This window comes from Puntigrus tetrazona, chromosome 3 (genome assembly GCF_018831695.1).
Source record: "Puntigrus tetrazona isolate hp1 chromosome 3, ASM1883169v1, whole genome shotgun sequence".
Taxonomy (NCBI): domain Eukaryota; kingdom Metazoa; phylum Chordata; class Actinopteri; order Cypriniformes; family Cyprinidae; genus Puntigrus; species Puntigrus tetrazona.
Window position 1 is genome coordinate 22,895,840 of NC_056701.1, and position 23,494 is coordinate 22,919,333.

General features: G+C 37.9%; 2 protein-coding genes across 2 annotated transcripts; both read left to right on the top strand.

The window, feature by feature from the left end:
- Positions 1-3,502: 3,502 nt before the first annotated feature.
- On the top strand, positions 3,503-12,296 carry LOC122341356. Its single transcript, XM_043234705.1, has 9 exons — positions 3,503-3,568; positions 6,961-7,051; positions 7,223-7,334; positions 7,428-7,514; positions 9,611-9,746; positions 9,906-10,128; positions 10,222-10,321; positions 10,786-10,869; positions 11,388-12,296. The coding sequence occupies exons 1-9, from the start codon at positions 3,548-3,550 to the stop codon at positions 12,292-12,294; spliced, it is 1,761 nt and encodes a 586-aa protein (XP_043090640.1). The 5' UTR covers positions 3,503-3,547; the 3' UTR covers positions 12,295-12,296.
- A 4,430-nt stretch (positions 12,297-16,726) lies between these two features.
- On the top strand, positions 16,727-23,122 carry LOC122342153 (complement C1q tumor necrosis factor-related protein 6-like). Its single transcript, XM_043235957.1, has 3 exons — positions 16,727-16,757; positions 19,181-19,366; positions 21,989-23,122. Exons 2-3 carry the CDS (start codon positions 19,189-19,191, stop codon positions 22,534-22,536), a joined length of 726 nt encoding a protein of 241 aa, XP_043091892.1. The 5' UTR covers positions 16,727-16,757; positions 19,181-19,188; the 3' UTR covers positions 22,537-23,122.
- Positions 23,123-23,494: the final 372 nt, after the last annotated feature.

Genomic DNA, 23,494 nt, shown 5'->3' on the forward strand with positions numbered 1-23,494 from the left:
ACACAAAAAAACATGCTAATACCACAGTCATTTTTAGCGGTAAAAATACACAGATGCGTAAAAGAAAGGAAAATGTTTGGTGAAAAGAAACGTGTTTGTGAAATCTCTACACATTCACTTTCCCCGGTTCCTCCATTTTTATCTGTTTATCTTTTTGTAAACACCGCAACTCATATCGGACCAGATAAAAAAAAAAAAAAACTCACTATCACCACAGTTTTTTCTGTCTTGATAGTTGTTGAACCACAGGTTGTTTATACCTGTTTCTGTGGTTTGTACAACTCAGAATCCAGGACTGATTCACGTGTTTATGCACATGGCGGGTGCACAAAAATTTTAAAGGGGGAAAATGATAGGGTTTTATTGCATAACAGTGGTTGATAAAACGTCTCAAACGATGACAACTGTCTTTTGCACTAATTCTCGTCTAGAATTCAGTTTATTTTAGTGAATTGTGGTGGCTATCTATATATTATGTAAGATCTGCGCTCCGTTGCATCATATTTTCATCTATTTTCTGTCTTCCTGCGAACTGACAACTGCGTAGCTACTCCAGAGCAGATGAAAATGAACGCCACATCAGCTTTTAAATCACAGTTGAGTCAAGTTGGTGTTTCTGGTTGGTTTGTTTTTGTTTGTTTTATTATAATGCTCAATTTTTTGTCCCTTATCCAAAATTCTGACTTTATTTAGTCTTATTAATATATTTTAAGCCTGTTTTTTATACAACTTAGAATTTCAAGTTCACAACATAAACAATATGCATCCCAGGTTGTTGACATAATCCGTATTCATAAGGTTTAAGGATTTATTTGATGATAAGAACAAGTCTTTAAAAAGGCAACAATAACAAATAGAGCCTTATGAAATCTCAGTCACATTTTTGTGCAATTGATTTTTGGCCAAAAAGGATTCTTTATTTATCATTTAAACATCATATTCCATATTGCTTAAGTATTGATTAAAATCACTGCATGTTTATGTAATCTGTAACTGTATTAGTATCTGCCGTTCTGAATAATTATTTTGCTTGGGAAAGAAAGATGAGACACAAAAATCAAACTTTAAAAAACACTTTATCAGTTTTGGTATTTTATTTTTGGGTATTTTATTTTTATTGTGGTATTTTAATTAAATTTTATTTAGATTTTCACAGGAACATGCCGGGTTAAATATCTTGTTTTCAAAAAATGATTTGTGTGAGATTAACAACTAACAAAAATGATTCTAATATTTTTGCACGTATAAAAGGCATTTTTCATTCTGTGCATTTCTGTACATGTTTCTTTGTATAATTTAGATTCATGAGTTTCTGTGGTAATGGACAGGAAGTCACGGATGCCGTCAAGTATGTTGTTTTCTTTTGTTTTAAGAGTATTGTACACGGAGTGGGTTTTTTTTTTCGTTCTTGATCTTTTATCAAAAGTGTCATGCAAATGAGGACTATAATCACAAGCAGTTTGTCATAAGAGCCAGCGATATGTGTTATAAGCATTGGCTAGGTTAGTGCATAAGTTACAGCAGAAGTGAAATGCAGAAAAGAAAGAAAAAAGTGTCATTATTGATGTAATGATTAGCAAAATGAGTTCAAGCTCTTATTCAGATGCTGATACTCAAAAGTAAAAATGTTTAATGACTTAAAATTAGCTCATGCTGTAGAATTTATAATCTCAATGTCAATTCGCACATGACATTTTGAGAAATCCACAAAAAACTCAAATGTATGACTAATGTATTAGTATCAATGCTATGAAGATATTTTTGAAAGTTATACATAGATGATAATGTCTCTAATGGTAATGCGATGACACTTTTTCCACTGTAAGTAGCCGTAAAAAGCATGTTTTGGTTTATTTTGGGTGTTACTGGTCAAGTTACAAAGTGCATTCGAATGTAGGTTGTAGTTTCTACCCACACATATGCACAGACATGCACACACACCTAACACCTACCTAAGACCACTCAAACACGCTGCCTTTGTGGTTTAGCAATATGAGGCTGTTTTCTTGTTTTGCTTGAGTGTCAATCCTCTCCCCTTCCCTTCACAGACACAACTGACCTTTACCAGATAAGCGCCCTCGTCGGCCCACCTCATACTTTGAGTTCCTGTTCTTATACAGCATCACATACAGCATCACAGCAAACACAGTTTTCAGTTTTTTAAACTGAATTCTCACCTGAATCGTCTTGCATCATGGTACAGGACTGTTAACTGTAAGATACCAAAATGTTCACGAAAACAAACCCAGAGGCTGTGCGTGCAGCTGTGGGCATGTAAGTGAGCTGTAAGTCATTAGTGTTTATTATGCTTTCTTTTGATCATGCAAAAACATAAATGCTTACCTGATGTGGATTAGGATGCCATCGCACCTCTATTCCAGATAAATCTTCAGATCACCCGCAACCTTAAAGAAATAGATCACCCAAAATGAAAATGTACTCGCTTAAATGTAGGTGACCAGATTTGGAGACATTCAGCATTAGCCTAGATCACATGTTGAGCAATGGATCCACTGCAGTGAATGGGTGCGTCAAAATCTGCAATAGCTGATAAAAGCATCGCAGTAACTCCACAAGTAATCACTCCTGCCCACTCAAAACTTTTTTGTTCGTGATTTATTTATTTGTCTTTGGGAAGATCCCAAAATCAGCGTGCAAACCCTACACCAGTTGAAACCTTGTTTAATTCAATGTGCAAACAACATTGCTTTGAAGTGTTGCTAAATTTTATACTACTAAATTTTATACTTTCTAAATTAGATGCGTACGTATAAAAGATGATGAAACAGATGCTTTCCCCTTGGTTCATTTTTGGATACCCTTACATTTCAGCAGAGCCCTTTTGTCAGGGCATGTGATTCTTGCATTCATGCATGCATGCATTTGTTTATGTGTATGTGTGTTTGTGTGTAGTCTGTGGGTAAAAAAGCTTCTATGAAACAGGATGTGGTCCTCATCAAACTTTTGTGCTCTGAGCACCGCTCAGGCACAGTGTTGAGCCAAGCTTGGGGCCCAGGTGACTAATATTTATTCTCAGCAGAATCCAAGAAATTCAATCTTTCCAGGCCTTCCTAATAGCTTCTAACTATCTACCCTTGCTCTAAAATCAAACATCGGTTTGTCTCAAAACTATATATAATCAAAGACAGAATAATAAAACGCACATTAATAATAATAAGGAAGAAGAACAAGCATCAATGTATCGAGCAGTCTTGAGGCACTTTGGCCTTTTGATTTAATGTTTCACGTTTTATAAACTTGTCAGAGGACTCTGTGGTTACATATAATGAGAAGAGAGGAAGAGAATGCAATTGTAAAGAGAGAGACAGAGAGAGAGAGAGAGAGAGAGAGAGAGAGAGAGAGAGAGAGAGAGAGAAAGAGAGAGACGAATGAGTAACAGAAAGGAAGGAGTTGAGTGTTAAAGAAAGAGATCCTCCTGACAGATGGAGGTAGAAGGGGAGGGGCAGAGAGAGAGAGAACGAGAGCGGTAAGGGAGGAGGATGAAGAGTTGGGGGTCAGGTAGACAGAGAGACAGACCTCAGCATCCATGGTGCCTGCGCAGAAAGCTGTAAGTGAAGGGTAAGTCTTATACTTCCGATATTAAATAACTGCTGGGCTGAGCAATGATGTGTCTGATTTTAAAAAAAGGTTACGTAATGCCATGCACGCTGACCCTAAATGTACTTGAATGTACTTAAGCCCTTTTAAAAAATGAATGTCATTGCATGCATTGCATGTCAAACCGAGCAGCATTTATTTCAAATAAACAATTTACAAGGAGGATTTTGGTTGTTTTTAATGATGAATCAGTAGATGTACTGCTGAAGACTCAGCGTGTTTTGTGACATTTGGTAGTTCTACATCACTCTGGAACATGATGAGAAGTGAATTCATCTGCTAAAAGTGATCCCCCGCTGCTTAAAAGTGATCGCAAAATGACTCAAGAAGTGAGTAGATGGGTAGTTCCAAGAAATTCTCTACGATAATATATTCCTGAATGTCACTTTTAGCCAGATATTTAGTCGTCTAATTCAACAACCTACATTTTAAAGAGGTCTAGCCACTTTACGGTCACTGTATCGGTTGATTGTTGATCGGTCGTGTATCATTAGTAAATAAATGAGTGGTGAATATACTCATTATGCTTTGATAAATACACTTTTAACTGTACTAGTTGGTCTGTTTTAATCAGGTGATCTTAAGAGTAGCCCAAGAGCTAGGAAATGCTAAAGCGTTTACGAAACCATATGTTTGCAGCGATCACTCAGATTAGGAGTTGAGGTTCAAGATGGTGTGTCGTGTAAGGCGTTTTGGAATTACTCATCTCTCACTTTTTAAATTGTTAAAGTAAAACCGCACCGTCAGTGCTTGCTGTAGAAGTGTCCTGTCACTGTTTGATATCTCTCACCGCTTTGGCCGTTGGTGTAAATGTACGCCTTTTTACAAGAAGTCACCTTACGGTTACAGCTGAGGCTTTCTGTTGTTGTCTGTGGGCGTCGTTTTGTAGTGTTAGTGGAAATTGCCTGTATACAGGTTGACCACCCACTCACAGAGAGGGGTGCGCTGCTGACAATGGCCCACTCAGCAAAAGAGCCAAAGGTAGCTTGTCACATACGCGCATCTAAAACGCATCTAAAGTTCACGTCAAGAATTTTGCAATGGAATTCAATATGCATGTTATGCAGTTTACCGTTTTCTTTGGGCAACATCCTGTCAGGTACAAAAAAAAAGCCACAGCGATGCCATTTAAAAGTGAAAGTCAGAATTAAAAAAAAATTAAAGCTCCTCTGACTGACTGATTGCGTTATTGTGCAAAACTGCGACATGAACCAGTCAACGATTATGCACAAACGTTAAAAAATCACTTGAAGGGAAAGATAACCCTGAAATGAAATTATCTTGTAATTTACTCACCCTCATTTTGTTCTAAACCTTTTTTCAACTTTTTGTCATTTTAGACATTGTTCAAAACATCATCTTCCTCATGGGCAGCGCACCGATTTAAAGGGCTGTTACTCTTCGGGCGTCCCGAGTTTGAGTCCCGGCTTGCGGACCTCTCCCGACCCTTCGCTCTTTACTTGCCGTCTAATAACTGTCGAATCATAATAAAGCAAAGATGCCTTTTTTGAAAAAAGGTCTAAAAGAAAATCGTACAGGTCTGGGACAGTATGAGAATACGGAAGCCTGTTCAGAACGGAGAGATGCGTAAACTGTAAATTGTGAGCTGTAAAACAAATTCGTATTGCGAGAAACTAATTGTGCATTGTCTCAGTTGTAAAATATAAACCCAGAACTGCCAGGATTGCCTTTCGAATAGGCTTTCATATGAAGGTGAGTAAATAATGACAGACTTTGCATTGAACTAACATTAAAGGAATCGTTAATCCAAACATTTTTTCCTAACGTCAGCCGTTTGGTTACTAGCTTTCTTGAAATATCTCATTAGAAAGTATGTTCATTAGAAAAAAGAAACTTAAACTGGAACAGCACGACGGTGAGAAAATGAGGATTTTAATTTTCGGGTGAACTACACCTTCAAACTACAATTGCGACAACTAGGCTGCTAGCAGCCAATCAAGCGTTAGACATAGGCTTAAAAGTGTGCGCTATGCTAAATGGATGAAATACTATTCTTGCATTGCTTAGATTGGCTTGTTTTACCATCCCAGTTCAGTCTGACGTAGTTATCCTTCCCAGGAGAAATATGGTCTATTTTGTGCATTTCTATATGTGTCACTTTCAGCCACAGTTAAAAACCAGCTACATTTGTGGTCACGCTCTTAGTCATATCTCCATAGCGACAGCTTGCGACTTCATAGCACTTTTCTACAGAGTTATTAAAAGATCAACTGAATACCATACTAGATATGATCACAGAAATTGATATATAGACAACAGATTAAGACAACCGTGATTGTTCTACATTGAAACCAAAGTGTTAACCACATACGATTTTGTAAATAAAGGTTCCAAACGGGATTTTCACAGTGAGTGACGCCAGAAAAGCACCATTTGCTCTAAAGAATATTTCACTGAACAGTTCACAAAGAGAACCTTTTCACTACAAAGAATCTTTAGTGCAGTAGAGAGCTTCCATGGATCTTAAAGGTTCTTCATAGAAGAATAGTTGTCAGCTTTTAAGAATGTGAGGCCACATTCACACAGCAGCAGAATATACTTCTCAGTCCTAAAGCAATAGTTCACCCAAAAATGAAAATTACCCCATATTTTACTAACCCCAAAGCTAGGTGTATATGACTTTCTTTTTTCAGATGAAGACAGTCTTGAGTTTTTAAAAAATGTATGGCTTTTCCAAGCTTAGTAATGCTTGTGGATAGCGGCCATTATTTTAAAGCTCCGTAAAGTGGATATATATGTTGTGAAAATAACCTATACGCCTCCGGATTCTTAGCTGACCTATGACTCGACATATGATGCAACTTACGACATCAAATCATAAACATTTAGATGCCCCATTGAACCACTCCAGGCAGGTAGATGCAGCCGCCATGTTGGAGCGGTGAACCTGACTTCATACGCAGTGATGTAGATTCACACAGAGCCTGTGGAGGATCGTGGCATATTTTGAATATTTAGTGATTACTTTGGTCAATATCTTTGGATAGAAAATCAGATTCGCAGAGTAACCTGAAGCCAGACCAGCCGTTGCGTATGCGCAGTCGTAAGCGAGACATAACTGCGCTCATGTGCACCGGGTGGTCTAGCCTCAGGTTTCTTTGAAACCAGAGCCATGGGGCATTTCGGCCGATTTCAGGATTCCCCCATTTATTTAGATTGGACTTGGTCTTGTTTGAGCTGCCTGGAGGCATTGCAAAAATGGCCGCCCGAGCGAACAGTCTTTCCTTGAACTTTCCTATAAGGTACTTTTTAGTGTGTTCAGTCAAACAGATATTTAAATTGCCGTTATTTTCTCAGTTTTATTTTGAACGTGTGTTTAAGATCCAAGAAGTGATGAAGGGTCAATGGCATACTTCTTTCTTCACCTTGATCATATTTTATGGAACCGGCCAGTCCAGAAATACGCAAACAGGTAACCCGTTTAGACATTATGTTTTTACACACATAAAATAATGTTCCCAGAAAGAACCAGTTAATATATCTATTTTGCAGGAACCTTTTAGTTTGCTCATTTTGTATACTGTTTTAAATAACGAAAAATAAAGCATATGTCTTCTATCTTCTCTTATTACTGCAAAAACAGAAGGTCTGGCCTGTGTGAGCGATTATGTGACCGACATTTCTTGTGTGTGGTGGAACTCGACAGTTTCGTCTGACCAGCGATGCGTGCTTGGGGGGAAATGTGACATAAAAAGGTTTGAGGTTTCAGTTTCAAATCTCAGGATGAACATTTTTAACGCTGATGTATGCACCTTTAAAATCTGAATTGAGTTTGTGCGTGTTTGTAGATGTGTTTCTAGATCCTGTGAACTGCTGCCACTGAGCAATCAATCACCTTCTAGGAGAAGCTGTTCTTTAAGCTTTGACAAACATGTGTAAGTAGAAATAGAATCGAATTATGTTACAGTTATATTCATTTGTATTGTATTATATAGTTGATGAACACATACTCTCTTCTTGTTTTCCCTTCTCTTTAACGCAGCACTTTTTTTCGTCAATAAGTTCTGGTTGAATGTAACCTGTAATGGATCTGTCGTCACTAAAATACATTATCAGCCTAGCCACGACACAGTAAGTAGAATTAATTCTGCTATTAGATATGCGGGTAATACACACACATACATCAAAGTATGATAAAATGGGCATGGAAAAGTATTTTTAGACGTAAATGTGCAAAAACCATCAAAAATACAAAATAATTCATTTGAACATAAGGGCAGTTTTTAAAAATGGGTAAAAGAATCAATTTAAGATTTTGTTGTTGTTGTTTAGGATTGGAATAAAGGACAAAATATAAATGACAGCTAAAATGCTGATGACGATGTGTCAAACCAATCTGGGAAAATTGCATAGCCTACTACTAACCTATACTACAACATTATATCTTGTAATACAAGTAAAGTGAAAGGAAATGAAAAATGAAAAATGGAAAAAATAAAAAATAAAAATCAACAAATATAGTATGCAAGTAACTTTGCTTTGAAGAAGCATTATAACTGCAGTCAGTTGCCTTAATCTCAATCTCAATCTTTCAATACCTTTTACTTGTTAAACTTGTTCAAAATCTATACTAGTTGATGGCTTCTTGTACTTCTGCTATGCGATCTGTTTGCAATCTGTTTGGTGATGCAGCAGGTGAAATACACACTTTGTCAAACTTTAAACTTCTGTTGTTTAGGCATTCATTTACATCACACCTAAAGCGTACATAACAGTGAGATGGTCATTCCAGCTGGTCTCCCAGTCGGACCAGGCAAAATCAGCCAACCATCCTAGGCTGGTTTTAGCTGGAGTGTTTTTTTGAGCAGGGAAAATAAATGGCAGGAGTCACGCAGATTATGATATTACATGAGTAAAATATATATTTTTAAAGCCTGTGATAATTAACAGCAGGGACAAAATTTTAGGCCAGAAAATCTCACACTCATCCAGGCCTCCTGTAAAAAAAAAAAAAAAAAAAAATGGACAACAATATTTTTTGTCACGGCCATCATCAGCACATAAAAGTGTAAAAACCAAAGCTGGGATTTATATGCTTACTTTTTTCACAATTTTTTTTACTTGCCACTTTTCCATCAATACATCTCCACCTTGTTGCAAAACAACCACCTCATTATAACTTGTTTGCACATAGTATGCATTTATTTTAGAAAAAACTAAGCATTGCATTAGAACAATGTGTTCTTACTTATCAACCATGTTTTTTGAAGGATTGATTACCATTTGTATTTGTACTACAAATACCATGGTGGAACTATAGAGTTGCAAAACCATTAAGTTGTGGCTATGGTTTAACTAGGTCATGGTACAAGTTGTAAAATGTACTACAAACCTATACTTTACAATATGTAAATGCATCCTTTTGGTAATTATGCAGCAATTAATAAATTGCTGCCTCTAACATTTGCAAGCAGTTTGAACTAGTAAACAAAGACAGAACTAGAGTAGTCAGTTTATAGATGTAACTGACTTGAACAGGCACTAAACTCCATTCTCCAGACTCAGGCGCCTTCTTTTTGAAGGCGATTTATTCCTAATAAGGGGCAGAACATCTAACAAATTACTATACTGCAGTTAAATTAATACGCTGGTTGGCTAAACTGCAAGCAGACATGTCCATCAAAAGAACATTTCCACATAAAGAAGCCCAAAGTCACGAATAATACGTGCTCTTGGAGAGACGTGAAAAAACATGGCTGATTGATTCTCCCTCTCCACTTCCTGTGAAGTGACGCATCGATGTTCCCTTGTTCCCTATGCCGTTCGCCGAGCCCAATCCTGTAGTGTGTGCATGCTTCAGATTCAAGGGCAGATCATCTGTAAAGATTCTCTTTATGTGTGCGCTGCAACAGATCATAATCGGTTAGGATTTCAAAACTCCTGCTTCACGTTCAGACGGAGCGCACCTCGTGTCTTCGCATCCTCTTTTGAAATATTTTTAACGGCTGTGTGTTTTTCTGTTTTGTTGTTAAGTTAAGACCCAACCCCCAGATATGCCCACTGTAAGTGAGGACAGAATAACTTGGAGTAAAGGCAGTAACTTTCCAGAAGCCATAAAATCTTATGAATTTCAGCTGCAGGTTAAAGCCTTACATACAAGCTGGGAGGTAAGCGCTTCGTTTGTTTGATTGGCATGTTATCTTTAACATTTACCAAATTAATTAATCAAATGAAATCGCACGTATTTAAATATTTGTAAATGTTTTTGTGAGTTCATGTATGGTTGCATTTTTTTTTTTTTTTTTGCATGCTTCTGTGCTTTGTAGACAGCAACACTTAGGAATTGCTCTCAGGAAAATGACGTGCAGCTGGACCATAATAAACTGACTGTGGGAGAGGTGTACCAGGCCAGGGTACGTGTGAAGCCCGTTGAGCCCTTGGATCATGGTTATTTTCGTGGGGAATGGAGCGACTGGAGTCCTACTGTGTCCTGGAGATCTGAGATTGGAAAGCCACCGATGAAACCAAGATATGATGTATCTCCATCAGGTTGGCCTCTTACCAGCCCCATATTAGAGTTATATTAGTGACATAAGATGATAATATATATCATGACAGCATTTTTTTTTTTTTTTGCTTTAGTGCCTGATGATATTCGTATTGTTCTGATCATTGGAAGCCTCATCTTGCTTGTTCTTACTTCTCTTTGTTTGGTCATCTGTAAACTAAAGAAAAGCAAACGGTGAGTATCATATACATACGTGTCTTGATATATATTATTACAGTTTTATTACTTAATTTATATTATATTATATTATATTATATTATATTATATTATATTATATTATATTATATTATATTATATATTTAAGAAATGCATGAAATCCTACAAAACTTAGTTTGTCGTAGAAATATTTAGTTTGGACTCCTGAGGTGGATGAAAAACTTTTTCTGAAGGTTAAAGCCCCTTTTTTGACCCTTTAAAGTAGGAGTAAAACAAATGCTTGACCTCATTTTTAAGACGTTCAGCCCTAGTTTTACTCTATTTGTGGAAAGTGCTGTGTGGTTGTGTGTAGTGTGTGTGTGTGTGTGTGTCTACCTACAGTGTTTCCAACACCGTTTGTGATGAACCTTTGGTGTTTGTACCTGATATTTGAGTTTGTTCGTGCATCATAATCAAGCATTATTATAATTATTTCTTTGCAGGTCAATAAAACCAAACAATCAGCATGTTCCCGACCCCTCCAAATATTTCCAGCCTCTTCACACCGTTCACGGTGAAACTTCCAGGTGAGTTCAGCTGTATTTCCTGCGTGAACTATACTAGTTTCCTAAGTGTTTGTTTACTCTACCGTTCAAATATTTGAGCTCAGTAAGATTCAATGCTCAGTAATGCTTTTGAAAGAAGCCTCCAGGCTGCGTTCGTTTGATCAATGAGACAGTAAAAACAGAAATATTCTGGCATATTATTACAATAACAATATTTCAGTTTGAATGTATTTTAAAATGTAATGTATTCCTGTGACACAAAGCAGAATTTTCAGCATTATTACTCCAGTCTGGAGTGTCCCACAATTATCAGAAATCATTCTAATATGCTGATATGAAAAAATATTATTATTATTATTTAAAAACATTTATTTGAAATCAGTATTTTATAATGATTACTTTTGATCAATTCACTTGCTGAATAAAGTATTAACATTTTTCAGAACAATATTAGACATTGACTATTATATTACATAAGCTATTTTCACCAGCACAGGGGTAGTTCATAAATACACAAGTATATAACAATAATAATAACATTCTCAGGTTTCTCTTCATATGCAAAATCTTACCCATACAAACTCACACGCGCACACACACACACACACACACTCAAATGTTGCTTTTCTTTCAAATGCCTACTCATATCATGTTTCAGCAAGCCACAGAACACACACACACACACACACACACACACACACACTGACCACATGTGCATTTCCTCCTGCACAGAAATGGCTGGGCTGTCAGAATTCTGTTGGGCCTTTTCTTACCCTTCAGTCGTGTGACGATATCTCACCTGTAGAGGTCAGCAATTTTTGGGACGTGTCCTTGATGGATCCCGCCGCTCAGATGTCTGCTGCAGTGTTCAATCAGGTGGACTCTGGGCTGGAGAACAGCGGCACTAGTCACGCGTCCTCATCCGTTTTCTCTAACATGGGTTACTTCTACAGCAAATCCAACAGAGGCTCTCTTTATCTCGAATCCTGCCCCGTGTACTTCAGCTACCACCCCGAGGAAGCCACGAGCTCCACTGCGTCCTCACCCGGGTCTTCTTACGACTGTTTGCAAACCCCAAGTTACCAGACGGATCAGCCCGTGAGCCCGGATTCGGGGTTCGGCATGGCCGGAGAGGAGCTCTGTGAGGACGAGCAGGAAGATGAAGATTGGAGGGACGCCGAGACGTGTGCGGTGGAAGGACAGGCGCTGATCTCCTTCATCATGTCGCTGTCGCAGGGTTCCCACAGTGCTGTTCGCCGGCCGGAGAGTTTGTCTCCGGTGGCCGTCAGCACGCCGCTGTCTGAACCTGCGAGAGCGAGCGGCGGCGCGTCCGGCTCGGAGCCGGCAGAGGCCGCCGTGGTCAGAGCCTCCTCCATGATCGAGCCCTGCGGAAGCGGCTACCTGACCCTGAAGGAGATGCAGAAATACAGCAACAAATCCATCTGAGCATGGCCTGCTCTGTCTCTGTATGTGTAGGGGAAAACAACCCAGGTTTATCTTTGAAAGTCAGTTTCTATAGTAGCAGAATAGAAATGTTTGGGGTCAATAATCCTTTTAATGTTTTCAAAAGAAGTCTCTTATGCTCACAATGCTCTGCATTTGTTTGATTGAAAAATACTGTACACATAGAAGTATTGTGGAATATTTTTTTTAGAATTTAAAAGAGCTGTTTTGTTTTTATTTTAATATATTTTAAAATGTATTCCTGCTATGGACTTTTTTAGCAGCCATTACTCCAGTCTTCAGTGTCACATGATCCTTTAGAAACATTTTCCGTGTTATCAGTATTGCTGCTTGATATTTTTGTGGAAACCATGCTACATTTGTTGCGGGATTTATTCGAAATAGAAATCATTTGTAGCATTATAAATGTCTTTGCTGTCATTTTTGGTCAATTTATTGTGTCCTTGCTGGATAGAAGTATTAATTTGATCTTATTACTGACCACAAACTCTGAGTAGTAGTGTACCTTAGAGGCTTGGATAAACATATATGGTGAACATATTTATAGTTATTATGCAGGGAAAAAAAATTGATAATCATAACACACCGATCACATTGACCTTTGTGACAACATGCCCCACTCTGTTGAGGCAAGCTGTCAAATCGGGAACTTGATAATAAACAGCTTATAAAATGAATGGGATTCATGAAACTGAACAATGAATGCAGCAAATATTTAAGAGATGGTAACATATTTGTTTTGAAATTTTAAACATGACAACTTGCCCGTTTCCTCACATTTATAGACACTGCTAAAGAAAACAAACGTGTTTGTGAAGTTAGTCTATTGACTCAAACCCTAATAAGTACCTGACTGCTCCTTCTTGTGTGTCTTCCAGTTTATTGGCATTAATTCTTCACAACGCTGCAAATTGTACACTTTACTATATCCTGTTTGCATGAATGAAGTGGTGATAAAGAATGTGAGCTGCATTATAACAGATTTAAACTGTTTCTACGGCATCAAGATAAGCTAGATTTGAAAGCATGTCCTGGACTTTTGAATGCCAGTGCCACTGTAATAAAGATGATATAGTGAAACTTAAAGCTCAGTCAGCTGATTGCTTTACTTTTTTGTATATTGACTCATATGAGGGAAGCAGTACATTACGTTTTAACGAATTTAAGGTTTGCTTGATTGATGTGATAAAAACTGATTCAGCAAATGTTAAGGCTGAATATAGCTTATACGACTTCAGCTGTTACGCAGGTTATTTCCACCACCTTTTACGTTGCTAACATTTCATAATTTAGCTAGAAATATAATTGGTTAAAAAGATTTAGGTGTTCATTTTCCAAACCGAACATTTTTACATTTTTAATACTCAGTATCAAGCGCAAAGCATTTGCTTGATTTTTAGCTGCTATTAACTCTTATTTCATGTTTATCTGACTGCTATAAACATGGTATAAATGCTGCTTTTCAAATGTGAAGTAACTTTGCAGAAGAATCAAGATTGTTTAAAGTGTATATATATATATATATATATATATATATATATATATATATATATATATATATATATATATATATATATATATATATATATATATATATATCACCTTTTGAGATTTTGCAACACTCCTATATACGTTTTCTAACAAAGTTTTAAACCAGCTGTATGTAGTTTTGTGTATTTTGTGACTAGAAGCGCCCACTGTGGGTCATTAAGAGGAATTCACTGTAGTAAAATATGTCGTAATTACGGCTGTTGATGCCATAAAGCAATTTGTCCTTTATGCGGAATGTCGCACCCGTTCTCCAAACCTTCCAGAACTCTGTGTAAAGAGAAAACTGAAAACCTTTAAATCTCATATTTTTAAATGTTAAATAATTAAAAACGTAGGGCACATGCAGTCACGATATCTGAGCATTTCTGCATCATAGGCTGTCTTTGAGAATAAGCATTTATTTTCTCCATCAAAATAAAATGTACCCTATTAACCTTTTTCTGATCTGTAAAATATGCATTTTTTTTTTTGTCTGAACAACGATGAATTTCGCACTTGTTGCAATTACTCAATTATTGTCATGTTTTGTCATTGTTTGTTTTTGTACGTTTTTATATTATGTATTCTTACTGGCACGTAACTTACAGAATTAAATAAATTCCCAAAAATATATATTGGTGTGAACGTCATGATGTTTCCACAGAAATCCTGTGTGTGTGTGTGTGTGTGTGTGTGTGTGTGTGTGTGTGAGTGAATGAGTGAAGTTCTGCAGGTTGTAAACTATGCGGTCTGACATTTATAAGTGCCAGCGTGTTTCCGCTCACCGGCGTAGAGCTTGTGTAACCAGACAAGTCAAGCTTATCTCCCCTGCGTGGCCTGAAAAGATGAACTCAGTGAACCATAACAAAAAGCAGGGTTTTTTTCTAGACAAGGAGCTGAAAGAGCACCGTTAGCATGCTCTTTATCTAGTTTGTGTAAAGTACGTTTTTGAGTGTTTTGTTAATGATCCCTGACACTGGATTTCACCATATTTGAGGGAATTTGGGCTAACTGCTGATACTATCCCTGCTGGAAAAAAAAGAGCTAAAACCAGCCTAGGCAGGCTGCAGATGTGGCCATAAACCTTCTAAAAGCCAGACTAGCTAAAACCAACCAGCAGGGATTTCCACCAGGAGGCAGCAGTGAGTCATGTGAGTCCCAGTGTGCATACTATCCACCCTATCTGCCCTAAAAAGTGTTGAGAATTGCTAATATCGCATAGAACTTAGGACGCATGCATAATATTGGAGAGGCAATGAACCGCTTTAATACGAATGGGATATAATGCTATAAAAAAAAGTGCAATAGGTTAGAATAGTTCGTTTCAAAAGTTTGTGGTCAGTAGGATTTTTTAAAGAAAGAAATGAATGCTGTGATTCAGCTATGGTGCATTAAATATGAAAATATTAAGCTGAACACATACCTGTTTTCAAGACTGATTATAATAAACACTGACACATTATTTGCTATTGTATTTTATTCACAAAATATCAGCAGGAACATTTTGCTTGATATCTCTGTGTTCCACGAAAAATCTGTGTGACACCGGAAAGGGCATTTTCTTTTAAATGATCTATCTAATGAAGCGGGGACAATGCACATTCATAATAAATTAAGTCACTGCAAAAGAAAATTGAGAAAGGTCTGGCTAATAGTTCCAGGGAGGTTGATGTACCTTTTAATTCTGCTTGAAGTCTCCTCTCAAGGCAAAGAGACGGGCGAACTGTTCCTTTAATTTCTTAAATATTTGTGCATTCCCAAAGAAACGCTTCACAATAACGCTTTTGCAGATCTCGATGTTAACGGAGAATAATTATGAACGCAAAGCTGCAGAGGAGAATGTTGGACGACGACATCGAAAGGAAAATGAGGCAGCAGATGGAGAGGAATGCAGCACGGGTTGAGTAGAGGACAAAATCAGCCTTTTGTCAATCGAAGGTCAATGGCAGACTTTAATTTTCTTTCCATATGGAGAGAATGAGATGATTGCTATTGCATAAGTAACAGGAATTCAACCAGTGACCCAGACATACTAATGCAAAACAGATGAGTGTGTGAATTCAAAGAAGGGTGTGTATTACAGTTAATATTTACACAACCTCAAAAGTTTTTTTACTGATTCATATGTGCTGAAACATAAAGCTGAACATGCACTGTTGGCTATCATCCGTGAGCTCTATTATTAATGCTGACTCTTCAACCACATATTCTTTTTTTTTTTTTTTTTTCTGAATTACATATGATTGCCTTTAGTCTTAGGTTACCTTGGGAAACTTCATTTTTCCAAGTAAAAGTAAATCACCAAATGCATGCATGCCTTTTGAGTATAGCATAGTGAACATTTATTTAGAAAAGAATCAATGGAAACTCCCAGCAGATGTGTGTGTTTTCAGGGAAGTGCCTGATGAATTACTATTATTAGTCTAAGCTCCATTTTGCCTGAAATTCCTTTACTGGAGATGAACATGTGTCTCCAACGACCAAAATCTGGGTTATTCATATAACAACATGCGTGCAACAGTTCTTATTGAGTTTCTGTTTGTGTTATAAATGTTTACGTTCTGTGGGTCTTCACGATGTATCTAACGCAAAGCAGGGTTTTCTTTTTTATTTAAAGAAACGGACTTCAAGTTCTTCGTCTAAAAAGAGCTCATTTGGACACACAAAGGTTTCCCTTCTTTGATACTCTTCAGACTCAAAGTACAAGTACATTAAATAGATAAGTCTTCCTGTCTGTGATTGAGCGTATGTTCAGGAGAGGAATGGGAGACATGGGAGTCTTGAGAAAGTAAGAGAGGGAGGGAGAGAGAAAGAGGGAGGGAGGAATAAGCTGACCAAAGATTTTTCCTTTTCTCTTTCTCTATTTCTCTTCTCAGCTCACTGACCCAACTGCAGCTGCAAACGCAACAAGCACTGTAAGTTTTGCTTGCACTCACACACACACACACACTCACACACACACACACACACATATGCATTTACGATCACATCTTAAAGATCAGATATATTGCGTTTCATAATTCATTTATGTATATTATAATGGAACATGCAACCAAAATGTGCAACTTCCTTAAGATGATCTGTAAGTTATAGTGCTTACAGGTTTCTTTTGGAGCTTGTTAACATCTTGCTAGCAGATGGACAGCTGTGGAGACGGAAAGCATGTGCAAAGCGTTCTTGCTCTGCCACGGCTGATGTATCCCACCGCACAGCATCCTTTACGGTTTTACAAAACGGTAATAGAGGAAGAGCGACTTCATGTGCTTGTTCTGTTTTAGCATTTTTTAGTAAATGATTCAGTTTTGTTGCTGCAGGCAACATTAAGTCAGTAAGTGATTTTGATTGTTGCACTAAAAAAAGTAATTGCATTTTAAGCCTGGTTTAAAATAATCACATTAAAACGATCATTATTGATGCGTTATTGTACATTGCATTCGAATTTGGTTTGATACATTTGAATTTAAATGACTGAAAGCTTTAGCTTTAGCTATTCTACCAACTGATTACTTAATCAATAATTGGATCAGCTGTTGGATTCGAATGCAATTGTTTGGACGTTTTCTGTTTATTAGTTTGTCAAAATATGATTCTTTTTCTTCTTATTTTTAATTCGAGTAATGCTTTATCTCATCTGTAGCTTTAGTATATTCATAACATGTCTATGTATGTCTATCACTTGCACTGTTGCAATGGAAATAGCCAGTATTGAAAGTTTTACGACTATCCCCTTTAGACATTACTTTTTATGCTAGTGTACTAAAGCTTGCCTTTTCTTATGGGCCTCAACATGTCAGACCCAGCAGCATATTAGTCTTGATGTAATACAGATCCTAGAGTTGCTGCAGATCCTAAAAATCCTGTGGTTCAGCACAAAGAAATGTAGGAGTGTGTATAACATGCTGTCCTGCTGATGTTCAAGTGATAACAAAGCTGTCAAAAGCTCTCACTGGTCTCTTCACTCAGGAAGTCAGATGTGGTGGTGATATGTTCACCATGTGTTACTGTTTTTAGGTTTGTATTTGGCTTTATGGCTTGGTGAACATGAAAATGTAAACACGAGCATTTAAAAGTGGATTCAAGCTTCATTTTCAAAAGATTTTTTAAAAAGATGATTCATTACATTGCTAGGATTTCAAATAGCTGCATTTTATTTTTATATTTAGCTTTTTTTCCTGTGATGCAAAGCTGAATTACTCCAGTGATGACCTTTAAAAAATAATTTTGTTATGCTGATTTGGCTCGAGAAGAAATTCATCTTGTTATCAATATTGAAAACAGTTTGCGTAATGTTTTTTGTGTAAACTGTGGATTTCTTCAGTATTCTTTGACGCATATAAATGTTCAAAAGAACAGTATTTCACATTTTTAATGCATTTACTGTTTTTAATCTGAATCTGAATGAAAGTATTGACTTGTTTAATGGTAATGGAAGTCTAATTCACATTTTGCAACAACAACAACAAAACTATCCTACAGATATTCATTTCATTCCATTCTATTTTTCCGTTTTGCCTTATTGAATGATGCTGTTTTCAATATTTGCTGGATAAATGGATGTCCTCCACCCACAAGCAGTGATTTTTTCAGGCTTTGATTATATGATGTTGTTTCATATCCAGTGGTTCCCTCGCAGCTTTTTGGCCAAGAACTGCTCACTTGGGAAGAGATGTTTGACCCACATGCAAAACAAACTTGGTTTTGTTCTTTTATCTGCTGCTTTGGGACAGTTGGGACAGTTGGGACAGTTTGGACAGTTGGGACAGGAAACAGATTGCACCGCAATCATAAAGCAGCATGGAAAAAATAAACATTTCCACAGTGGTCTCCATCTGATATGATCCATGAAAATGCAACAAAGCCTCATTGCTTACACTTTTGGGGCACTCAGACTATGAATACTAACGGTATCTGTCCATTTATCTGGGTCATATGCGCTTAAACCTCTGCTCATATGAATTTGGGAGTGTTTTAAAACCTCATCAGAGTTATCAGACGAATCCTGGAAGATACGAGCTGGATTCTGTCGAGCAGATGAACTGAAATCTCTTAGTTTAGCTGTAGTCGTGTGCAGGTTGGACTCAGACCAAGAGAAACATTCATCTGTGTCCTGAAGGAGCCTGCATTTGTCAGGCTGCATTCCACTCTTAGCGTTATCCACAATCCCCTCTCTTTCTATTTTTCAGGATTACACTAATCCAGTCTTCTAATGATCCTCCTAATAAAGTGTTTCCACAGTCTTGAGTTAGTAGAGCAATAACAGTGTGTGCCCAGTTATTACAGGGAGTGGCTGAAATACACATGAAATGATATCTATTGCATGCTTTCTCTTTTGTCCCAGATCACACAATGTTTGGGTCCCTCCTGCTCGCCTGTTTGTTTCTACATCCGGTAGTCTCCATACCTCAACCGGCCTGCCGTCGATGCTGTGACCACCTCCTACCACTTGATGACGCTGCCACGCTCAGAGAAAGCGTGCCTGCAATGCCCGAGGTCCGCACCTACATCAACATGACCATTCTCAAAGGTACATGACTAAAACACGTGCCTAATGTTCCAGAGTAAACCCTGCAATAGGCTACGATTGACTGCAAAATCAGCCATTTTTGGCCTAACCACAAATTAAGTCAAAATGTACTCAACCCTAATTTGCTTTCAGTTCACAAAGTAAGTGATTTACGTAATTTACAAACAGCACGAGCTCTGTCTTTCCCTTTCAAAACGCACAGATGCCTTCGTTTCCCCACGTCTGCTCTATAAGCGAGCTGCTCACTGCACGGTTGAAACCGCATTTGTCACAGTGTACATGCATCGTCACGAAAGGTTATAATTTGCATTTCTTTTAAGTTTAACTGCCCCGTTGTAAAAACAAAAATGCACATTTAATTGTATATTTCTAAAAAGAAAGAAACTAAAAATGTCCACCTCTCAAAAATGATCGTCGTTGAATGTCTGTAAATCAATATAGATGATTCTACATCTTTAAACAAAGATAGTTATTCTACATCAGGTTCTGTTGTGCTTCTGTGCACACGATGTTCAGAAATCTTGTGGTATGGTAATCTCTCTGTCTCTCTGTGTGCCTTTTTCTGTTTGCTTTAACTTTTTACATAATTTATTTTTGCACCAAGCTATAAAGAGTGGTATGGTTAAGCATTATTGTATTAGTATCAATAAAATCTCTACTCTACACAAAATCCTCCCTGGACCACTTGCTTAGGACCCCCAAAACACTAAACGCCCCTGTGAAGGCCTGTTTACAAATAAAAACACAGTAAATTAAAGTAAATAAAACATGCAGCTTGTCAGTTCACAAAGTGTTAAGGCTTGTGGATCGCTGTGATGTTTTTATCAGCTGTTTGGACTCTAATTCTGACGGCACCCATTCACTACAAAGGGTCCATCGGTGAGCAAGTGATGCAATGCTACATTTGTCCAAATCTGTGCTGTAAAAGTACATTTTCTGAATGCTTTCATGTTTGGCTGAACCATTCCTTTAAGCATAAGCACAAGTGCTGTACATAAAGTTTCAAGGTCAGATAACATTAGCACAAACTTCAGCGAATATTCAGCATCTCGCTGTAGCCACATTTTGACCCCAATGATTCTTATCGGACTTTAGTTTCCAGGTTTCCAAATCTATTGCTTGTCTGGCACAAGCACTCTGGGATATTGGTTCTGAACCGCAAAAATAAGCATGAAAGTAATTCAGTTGAGAAATAAGGCATTCGTTGGGCTGAATGATGAGAAAATGTGTTTTCAGCTGCTTTCTTCCCCTCTGTGAGCCTCAGTTAACCTCTCTTGGCTCAGATATATCTGCTCCACTGGAGGCCTACTTGGTGGACAGGAAGTGACAAACCTGGCAGGAAGGGTGCTGATGTGGCGAGTTGTTTTATGTGTCTGTGCATGCATGTATGTGCGTGTGTTTGTAACATATACAGGAAATGTGGTCTGTGGAAATACTGAGCTGAGGTCACAATTAGTGCCAAATTCTGAACGTTGACAAAAGACAAAGAACCTAAGATAAGTGTCTGAGAATGCTTTTTGTCACTTCAGAAGCTGTGATTTGAGCTTAGTTTAGTTTGCCAGAATTAGTGCTTTTGTATTTACAATACTGAAAAACCTTATGGAGCTCATAAAAGAATTTTATTTAGAGGCAAACTAAGCAAAAATATCCAATTTGGTGCAGTATCTCATATTTTTATGGCCATAAAGCAGGATGCATTTCTGATAGTTTTTATATACATCAAAGAGAACTTTATAACAGTATAGCAGGCTACTTTCATAAATTGCTTATAAATATCTACTTCTATAAATTGCTTATAAATATAGTATCAAACTGTTTTTTCCAGTAATGTGTTTTACTGATATGGCATTTAAATGCTTGGTGTTATGTGCAGAACTTTTTTTTTTTTTTTTTTTGGTCTGACAGAACATATAATGCAATACAATTGAACGATGACACTTGGATTGAGATGATGTTCCTTAAAACCTGAGGTACCATATTCCGATGATTACATAATTATTTTTAAATATTTTTAATGGATAGTCAAGTAGACCTATGTCGGTTCAGTCCAGTACGTGTTCATCTTGAAATACTACCAAAGCAAAGAAGTCAGTGTTACATTTTAATACTCTTACGTTCATCATCTTGATAATTTAGAGGTCTTTAGAAATGTTGCAGGTAGAGCTGGGTAGATTACATACAAAATGTTACTGATTACAGACTACATGCTGAAAACTGTAGTTACACATTTTAGGTAATGCATCCAGATTACGTCTAGATTATTGTTTTATTAGGCTTATTTTAACTTTCCCATCAAACATTGAAAACATATCCCTGGAAAGATTTCTTTCTGTCTCTCTTTGGGAATGTAGTCAGAGCTAAACGGTATGACACATAATTCCAAATAGGCAAAAGAAGAATTAGGCAGACTCAATATATTGTCAATAATTTACTGCCATTTCATAAATAATCATGTAATGCATAAAAAGCGACTAATCTGATTCTGAATGTTTTGAAACGTAATGTGTCCGATAATACAAGTGACATGCTACATGTACTGGTTATAGAATTAAAGTTAGTTACACTGCGGACAAATTTATTGCGATATTTTTGGCATTCTCTGCTTTTATCTGTCTTTTTAAGGTGACAAAGGTGATCGCGGAGAAAGGGGAACTCCTGGGAAGCCTGGGACTGAGGGTTCAGTGGGACCGCAAGGCACTGCAGGACTCAAAGGAGATAAAGGACAAGCCGGAGCTCCAGGAGATGCCTGCAAATCGCAGCATTCTGCTTTCTCAGTGGGCAGACGGAAGTCCCTTCACAGCATTGACAACTACCAGGCCCTGGTCTTCGACACCATCTTCGTGAACTCCCCCGAACACTTCGACATGTTTGCCGGGAAGTACCGCTGCCAAATCCCAGGAATCTACTTCTTCAACGTGAACATCCACACGTGGAACTTCAAGGAGACCTACCTGCACATCATGCAGAACAACAGCGAGAAGGCCATCGTCTACGCCCAGCCCAGCGACCGCTCCATCATGCAGAGCCAGAGCCTCATGCTGCCCCTGCGGGAGGGAGACGAGGTCTGGGTCCGCCTCTACAAGCGAGAGCGGGAGAACGCCATCTACAGCGACGACGTGGACATCTACATCACCTTTAACGGATACCTCATCAGACCGGAAACCGAGTGAGACCAGAAACGGGGGACGGGGGAGGAAGGCGAGGGTTTGAAAATGTGCCGAAGTGTTTGATCAGTGGAGCAGCTTTAACGAAACTGAAAAGCATCCAAACCGTTCATATTCGATTTCTGCAGTCCAAACTGAATCCCCTAATGCAGAGGAATCTGCTTTTTCTACTTCAGTGTGGGGTCTTGTGTGAAGAGAAGCGGGAAGGTTTCGCTCGGATTAGCAAAATGCTATTATATCACATTAGGACATAAAACTTTAAAAGCTAGTATAGTATAAAACATCCTCAGCAGGCGTCGGCGGTAAACAAGATCCGAGCCTATCGTGCTTGGGCCGCTGTGGTTTGTTTTAAGCTTTAGCACTGTGTCATGTTGAGCAGTAGATCATTTCATTGGCTAGTTGGGTAGACATAGGTCACAGCAGCAAACACTGTGAGATTATCTAACACTCTCAGAAAAATTTGGCGGTCTATTTCTGATCACAAGAAGGTGACTACATCCATCTTCCCTTCCCAGCACATGTTTGAGATGGTTTAAGCTTGTTTAGGACCAGCACTGAGGACCTGCTTCACTATCCATGCTTCAAAACCTACCTAAGCATCATATGCTGTTTTTTTCCCCACAGGGTTTGATTTTTGTTGGGACAACCTAAAATTGTATATAGCCTATCGGGTATTAAAACGGTCAGCGAGAGTGACCAAAGTTTGTCCAAAATTGATTGATTGGTTTGACATTTTTAAAACGTTATTTACATTTTTTCCTCAAATGTTTTAGTTGTTTTAGTCTGAAAGTTTGCAAAATGATCAAATCGAACGTTCCCTCACCGTTCACATAACCGTGTGACCGCATAAGTAGTTTTAGTTGTTAGCTGGGTCCATGCGCAGATTATGAAGCTCAGCTCGTATAGAAGTCACTTTCAGGCCGATGTGATTTGGGATAATTTGCAAAACCAAGAGCTAAATCTG

Bases quoted from the DNA above. Each gene is read 5' to 3' on its own strand.
- LOC122342153 (XM_043235957.1), top strand. From the start codon at position 19,189: ATGTTTGGGTCCCTCCTGCTCGCCTGTTTGTTTCTACATCCGGTAGTC. The intron at 19,367-21,988 runs GTACATGACTAA...TGTCTTTTTAAG, and splicing joins CAACATGACCATTCTCAAAG to GTGACAAAGGTGATCGCGGA.
- LOC122341356 (XM_043234705.1), top strand. From the start codon at position 3,548: ATGGTGCCTGCGCAGAAAGCT. The intron at 3,569-6,960 runs GTAAGTGAAGGG...CGTGTGTTTAAG, and splicing joins TGGTGCCTGCGCAGAAAGCT to ATCCAAGAAGTGATGAAGGG. The intron at 7,515-9,610 runs GTAAGTAGAAAT...GTTTTGTTGTTA, and splicing joins TTAAGCTTTGACAAACATGT to AGTTAAGACCCAACCCCCAG.